General features: G+C 47.2%; 2 protein-coding genes across 5 annotated transcripts; one reads left to right on the forward strand and one right to left on the reverse strand.

The window, feature by feature from the left end:
- Window positions 1-5: 5 nt before the first annotated feature.
- c21h22orf23 (chromosome 21 C22orf23 homolog) lies at window positions 6-2,547 on the reverse strand. Of its 3 annotated transcripts, none has more exons than XM_084685315.1 (7): window positions 2,455-2,547; window positions 2,163-2,256; window positions 2,004-2,066; window positions 1,635-1,814; window positions 1,067-1,198; window positions 736-836; window positions 6-388 (listed from the first exon to the last, which is right to left on the reverse strand). In XM_084685315.1, the coding sequence occupies exons 2-7, from the start codon at window positions 2,254-2,256 to the stop codon at window positions 275-277; spliced, it is 684 nt and encodes a 227-aa protein (XP_084541441.1). In that variant the 5' UTR covers window positions 2,455-2,547; the 3' UTR covers window positions 6-274. The 3 variants fall into 3 exon arrangements, with proteins under 3 accessions (XP_084541441.1, XP_084541439.1, XP_084541440.1); XM_084685313.1 differs by having other exon boundaries at window positions 2,460-2,518; XM_084685314.1 differs by having other exon boundaries at window positions 2,474-2,506.
- Window positions 2,548-2,563: 16 nt separating this feature from the next.
- On the forward strand, window positions 2,564-6,991 carry taf5l (TAF5-like RNA polymerase II, p300/CBP-associated factor (PCAF)-associated factor). 2 transcript variants are annotated; one of them, XM_084685311.1, is made up of 5 exons: window positions 2,564-2,995; window positions 3,495-3,636; window positions 3,846-3,950; window positions 4,094-4,854; window positions 5,042-6,991. In XM_084685311.1, the coding sequence occupies exons 2-5, from the start codon at window positions 3,498-3,500 to the stop codon at window positions 5,840-5,842; spliced, it is 1,806 nt and encodes a 601-aa protein (XP_084541437.1). In that variant the 5' UTR covers window positions 2,564-2,995; window positions 3,495-3,497; the 3' UTR covers window positions 5,843-6,991. The 2 variants fall into 2 exon arrangements, with proteins under 2 accessions (XP_084541437.1, XP_084541438.1); XM_084685312.1 differs by having other exon boundaries at window positions 4,097-4,854.
- The last annotated feature ends 30 nt before the right edge of the window (window positions 6,992-7,021 follow it).

Genomic DNA, 7,021 nt, shown 5'->3' on the forward strand with positions numbered 1-7,021 from the left:
TGTTTCTGTCATTTATTGTCAGGGATGTTTCACAGTTTTATAACATCTACCTTTCTTCATTGGCAGTGTTTTGGTTCCCACACAATCACATATAGACACAATGTGTCTTCATGGGTAAGACCACATATTCCACTACAATCCAAACAGTTTTCCCTTTCAGATGCATACAGTATCATAACATTAGGTACATCACAGCATTCGAGATTGCGTTAAACGGAGGGAAAGACTACAATCCAAGGTGTGAAGTAGATGGCAGCTTCCTTCTTCCTGTCTGTCAGTCTTGGCTTCCTGTCTCCTCTCCAATAGACTCCGCCTTCTTTTCTGACATTGTCAGGGTCCTCAGCTCTGTACTGCGCGCCTTGTCAATCATCTCCAGCTCTCGGATTTTCTGTAAGCAAATTGTAGACGCAAAGGACAGTATAGTCAGTGTAAACAGGACCAAAGAGTACATGTTAGTTTATTATCATATAACCATTAGTCAGTTTATCAAAATGTTTACTCAAAAATTAAATTCTGACTTTTCTGACAAAATTCTAACAAGCAAGGTTCATAATAGCAACCACGAAATAAACTCAATAACTATAAGATTTTATTATTATTATTATATAAACCTAATCATATAATATGGGACCATATTATATTATCAATAATGCCTGTATTCAACCCTTACACTGTAGTCAAATATAGTAGTCAAATATAGACAGTAGCACCACTGTAGAGGTGAATGGAGTGTACCTGGGATATCTCAGTGTTGATAATGTTATAGTAGTTCTTGCCCTTCCCAAGAGAGGTCATCTCCTCCAGAAACTGCTTCCTTTCCTCAATCTCATCCAAAACTTGGACACAAACACATAAAACTTCATTGAATGGACTTGAAGTTCAACTCAGTTGAATAGTCTTGGTATTTCGATTGTGTATGCAAGCTTGGTGGCAGATTGATGAGCTGATGTGTAGGAGTACTGGCAGGGGCTTGAAAAACACTTGAGTTTCCTCATGGTCAGAGCAGTATATCTCTCTGGAGCAGACCATTGGATAATGGGGGGAAAAAGTGGGGGGAGGACCTCACCCTCCTGGAAGCGGTCCCGCTCCTCCCCCACCGCCGGGCCCTGGAGCTGTGGTACCTTCCTGGGCCGGCTGGGCTCCTCCTGCCCCGTGGCCAGGATGTTTTGAAGCCTTTGCTTCTCCTTCTCCAGATCTCCTACGAAAGAGAAGGAGGAGAAAGAAAAGGAATAGGAGGTAGAATAGGAGGTAAAGGAGGAGAAGGAAGAGGAGGAGGAGAAGAAGAAAGAGAAGAGGAGGGGGAGAGAGAATAAGTCTTCCAGGAATTGTAGGAGCAGGAACACAAGTACAGGTTGAGTCCAGATAAATCAACACATTTAATTGGTATAAGCTTTTAAAATCCAATGTCACAGAGGGCTTCACGCCCATAGAACTGCACATAGACGAACCTACAGCCTTAAAAGACTGAGCTAGAGGTAAATAAAGAAGATATTCAGAGAAAGAGAAATAGAAAGAAAGAAATATAGATGATACACTTGGTGCCTGCTAATTGGAAATAAATTAGTTATCATAAGAAAGGCTGTTTCTGTAATGTCCATGATCTCAGATTTAAGGTAGACGGGTAACATACGTACGTGGGGCACTGGGGCGGAACCTATCTCTGGTGTAGTTGTCCCCTGAACTACACTTGTCAGCGCTGCGCCTCTGAGGCTTGGCTGATAGACGTTCAGGCCCAGGTTTGATGATTTTGGGAGGTTGCGGAGGGGGTGGGGCCGAGGATGTGGGGTTACAGGTCAACGGCAACGCTGCTCCCTCTGTCGGAGTCGGAGATGTCACATGAAAAATGTTCATGATACCAGTAGCCCACATTATTTTACAATGAACAAACCATTTTAAGGCCATACAGGCTAAGGCCCAACTGCTTGAGCCAATGAACCTGTTTCATTCCATGAGACAGCCCATTTGTAGGCCACTCCGAGTTTCAGTGTGAATTAGATACTCACTTTTGAGACGCTCGTTAATCTGTCTCTGCTGGAAGTTAGTGAGCCTTGACTCTTGCATCATCACTGTGTGATCAAAGAAGAAAAGCTGTGCTAAATTAAATCCTTATTTTTTAGACTTTCTGGACAAATGAGATGGTACCATACAATGCATAAACCGACATTTGAGCATGTCTTGAGTCTCCCTGCTGTATTGTGTCTGTTTAGGACAGTTCCACAGTCCTCCACCGGCTTGCCTCCGGGTAGATGTCTCCATCTACAATGCAAGACACACACGTTAAGTTATCAATACGGAGACAACACGGAAGAATGATCCACAGATAAAACCACAGAAAGGTGCCCCTATATATTTTTTCGTGTTAGGAAATAGGAATATTGAGCATACTACATTATTACAATAAACAAACACTGCGTATAGGGTACAAACAGGTACGACTACAATTATAATACTTACTATACCGTGAATTTTATACCATTAAGTCTCTGGGAATGATCTTCCGGGACGCAGTCACCGGTTGATATAGCAACAGACACAGGTACACAGCCATGTGACTGCAACATTGTTACCGCTAGGGGGCGAGGAGGCATGCAACTGGGTCTAGCCCTTAGAAAATAAACATTTCCGAGCAGGACTTCATTTGTCTTGCTTTTGGATCCCCGCAATCGCATTCTCCGATTATTTGACGTTTACTGCATTTGTATTTAATAGCTTCTGTATCTTGAGCTTGGCATGACATATCAATGTGTTTTCATTAGAGCAATGTAGAGATAGTCCTGAGTGGGGTGTGTTAGGCCTTTGCTTGACAGTCAGACGTAACTAGCCGATCGAACGATGAAAACAGCAACTCAGTTAGCTAACTAGACAGTGGGTAGCTAATGCACGATGGAGTTACTACGAAAGGCAGTGGTTGTGTTCCATAAAATCAACTGAAACTGGACACAATTATCGTTATACTTATAGTACTTGAAGACGAAGGAGATCAGCCCGATATGCAGTGAGTGTTCTCATGTTATTTTAAAATGTGACAGAATGCGTGCGCTAATCCCGCTAAAACTTCCGAAAGGGCCCTCGTTAGCTCGATGCTAGCTTTCAACAAGGTTAACCATTTGCTTCCATGCAACTCGCTTGGGAGAGCTCACAGGCGAGCGTTATCTTGCAGCTATGAATGGTAGCTAATTGATGTTAAAGAAATACCTTAATTCTAAAAGCTAAAAGCACAAATGAATGCCATGTGTATAAGTGATGCTCTTTGACTACTGATATTTGACGGTATTGGAGTAGCTCTAGCTAACTTGCTAGGTTTAACTGACCCAGCAGCATCAGCATCATCAGTTAAATTGTCACAAATACAAAACAACGAGCTAAATTGTAACCATTGGACGCTTGGAAGATGAACGTTACTGGTAGTGTAATTTTATGTGGACACAAATACCCATGTTGACTGTAAAGATTACCATTTGTTTAACAAACGTATTGGTTGCGTTTTCATTCAGGCAATGAAGCGAGTTCGAACTGAGCAGATCCAGTACACCGTGGCTCAGTACCTGAAGCGGAGGCAGTATGTGGACACTGAGGGTGCCTTGAAGGGGGCGAAACTGTCCCAATCTGCTGAAGAGATGGCTGCCAACCTGACAGGTGAGGGTCGTTATCACTGGAGGGAGGTTACCGTAGAATCAACAGAGGTTGTGCAGGGCAGGTGGGGACGTCTCGGTTAACGAAGCTAGTCCCCAGACTCAATCGAAGGTTTTGAGACTTAAATAATAAAACAAAAAACAATGTTCTTGAACTGTGAATTCCTACTCAGAGAACTGTAATCTTGACATCGTCACTTTTTCTTTGAGCAGTACAGACAGAGTCAGGATGTGCCAACATTGTGTCTGCCGCCCCTTGTCAGTCGGACCCCCAACAGTACGAGGCTCAGTTCTCTAGACTACGGAACTTTCTCTCAGGTATTGTACATGACTAATGACCTGCATAAGAATTGGAAATATTAACACATCAGTGTGTTTTTTTAAAGGCCCGTCGTGAATATAAATGTACATACTCGCGACATAATCAAGAAGATTCACTCTTTGTTCTGTCGTTCCTCCAGAAGCAGAGGTATCTTGGGGCAAGGAGGTGAGCTGCGTCCTCTACCCGCTCTTCGTCTACCTCCACCTGGACATGGTGCGCTGCGGCCTGAAGGGGACGGTGGACGGCTTCTACGGCCGCTTCCACGGCATGTTCCTCCAGGACGCCGAGCAGCGCGCCACCGTCGAGCAGCTCCGCCACGTGCTCACCTCGCAGGACGTGTCGGCCAACCCCAAGCTGTGCGCCTTCCTCGACCACAAGTACGTGGTGCACCTGACGGAGCCGGCCTACAGCTACCTGCTGCGCTACCTGCAGAGCGAGGACAACAGCGCCCTCTGCAGGGCCCTGAGCACTCACCTGCAGGTGGAGGTCACCACCTCGCCGCGCACAGACTACCAGCTCTACGGGACGGGTGGCGGGGCCGCCACGGCCCCCAACTCCACCTCGTCCTGGGCGGGCGTGGACGGGGCGGAGGGAGGGGAGGGCGTGGAGGTGCCTGCGGGGGTCCCGCAGAGCGAAGCGGCTCTGGAGGCGCTGCAGGAGTGCATTAAGAAGGTGCGCGAGGGCCCCCCGTCGCTCACCACCGTGTGCTTCTACGCCTTCCACCACACGGAGCAGCTGCTGAACGCGGCGGAGGTTTCGGCCGACAGCAGGCTGCTGGCCGGCGGCTTCGACACCTCGGCCGTCAAGCTGTGGAGCCTGAGGGCCCGGAAGCTGAAGGCCAAGCCGCACCGGGTCGACGTGTCGCACGTCCGTCTGGCCTGCGACATGCTGGAGGAGGAGGTGAGAGGATTTGAGAGGGTCGCACTCGGTTTTTGTTATTTTATGGCTTTCTAAGGCGCAGTTGTATTGTTTGAAGTGACCGTATCGCTAGTATTTTTCCGGGTCATTGTTTTTAAAGTTGACATTGGTCGTTTTTCAGACACACCGACTGAAAAGTCGTTTTAAACGCATCCATTTTTCTCAACAGGCGGACGAGGAGGACGGCTCGGGAAGCGAAATCAAGACCCTGCGCGGCCACAGCGGCCCCGTGTTCCGCACGGCCTTCCTCACGGACAGCTCGGGCCTGCTGACCTGCTCCGAGGACACGTCCATCCGCTACTGGGACCTCGGCAGCTTCACCAACACGGTGCTCTACCAGGGCCACGCCTACCCCGTGTGGGACCTGGACGTCAGCCCCTGCAGCCTGTACTTCGCCAGCGGCTCCCACGACCGGACGGCGCGCCTCTGGACCTTCTCGCGCACCTACCCCCTGCGGCTGTACGCCGGCCACTTGGCCGACGTGGACTGCGTCAAGTTCCACCCCAACTCCAACTACCTGGCCACGGGCTCCACCGACAAGACCGTCCGCCTCTGGAGCACCCAACAGGGGGCGTCGGTGCGCCTCTTCACCGGCCACCGCGGCCCAGTGTTGGCGCTGGCGTTCTCTCCCAACGGCAAGTACCTGGCGTCGGCCGGCGAGGACCAGAGGGTGAAGCTGTGGGACTTGGCCTCGGGGGCCCTGTACAAGGACCTGCGAGGGCACTCGGACAGCGTGACCAGCCTGTCCTTCAGCCCCGACAGCAGCCTGGTAGCGTCGTCCTCCACGGACAACTCGGTCCGGGTGTGGGACATCCGCAACTCGCACGGCGGGGGGGCGCCGTCCGACGGCTCGTCCGGCGAGATGGTGGGGCTCTACACGGGCCACACCAGCAACGTGCTCAACGTCCAGTTCATGGCCTGCAACCTCCTTATGGTGACTGGGACCGCGCAGGAGAAACAGGAACCGTAGCGCCGTCTGTGGGCTTTTGTTATGAGATTCTTATGAGTCGTTCTGCTGGGTTTGTGTGATGTTGACGAAGGGGGACTGTGATGTTTTGGCCGAGTTTGCTTCACACTTGGTCATCATGGAGATGTTGTGTCTAGTCCCACCAAACAATGAGCTATGGCACAGGTGTAACAATGTCACTGAAATAATAAGCTTATTATTTTGTGTAAGACAACAATTACATTTTGTGAAATTCCATTTAAAAAGATAACCATACCTACATCTCCTTTGTGGTCTTCCAAGAGCCAACCTGATAAGAGATCAGTTCAAAGTCAAAAGGTCTTGCCAAATAATGTGCCGGTCACCAGTCTGTTAGAAATGTATTTTTCTAATGCTTTTGACATGAAATGGCTTTTCAGATAATCTTTTTCTTAATGTAGCCTAACGATCATCTTATGTAACTCCAACATTGTTTGTTAGACTTAAGTTCATGCAGTACAAAACAATATGCTATTTTCTCTCATGATCAAAACTATGTTCTGTTCAGTTCTTTTGAAAATTCATAACTTTCTTATTTCCCCAGGTGTTATTTTTCATTTAAGTTTGTCATGGAAGCGTTCATTGGAGAATTTGCGAGATCAGAGGCATGAATGATAACTTAATGCATCTAGTGCCTTGATGGTCAACAACAGTTTACACTACAGACACACACTTAATTAAAAGAAAATGCTTAGAATGTAACGGGTTACTAAACCACCCCTAATCCTTGGAATTTTCAAAGAGAATTTGTAGTTGTAAATACATTTCTGTAAGTGAACTGTGGTATGCAAATACTGTCCAATATTAACATTTGTTCTAACGGTGGGACAAAGTTAGGTGGTTGGCACAAATTCGCATGGCTTGTCAAGGCGTACAACATCATTCTTTCGTACCATTCAACTCGTGGCATTTTTGTATATATTAATTGTAAATATATATTTTGGAATATTGGACTACTTTTGTAATAGCTGATTACTGGTTTTGTTTGTTTTACATCCTGGTGCACAGGATGATGCACGTTTCCTGTTCCCTAGACATTTCCTGATTGATAAAGGTGCGAAAGAAATTCTGATCCCTTTCTTTGCAAAAAACATTTGTCTGTTTATAGATTAGTATTAAAACTTGTTATTTAAACACTTGTCATCCTTGTTTACTTTTTTTGAT

This window comes from Hypomesus nipponensis, chromosome 21 (assembly GCF_054491055.1).
Source record: "Hypomesus nipponensis isolate SF chromosome 21, ASM5449105v1, whole genome shotgun sequence".
In the NCBI taxonomy this organism is placed as follows: Eukaryota; Metazoa; Chordata; class Actinopteri; order Osmeriformes; family Osmeridae; genus Hypomesus; species Hypomesus nipponensis.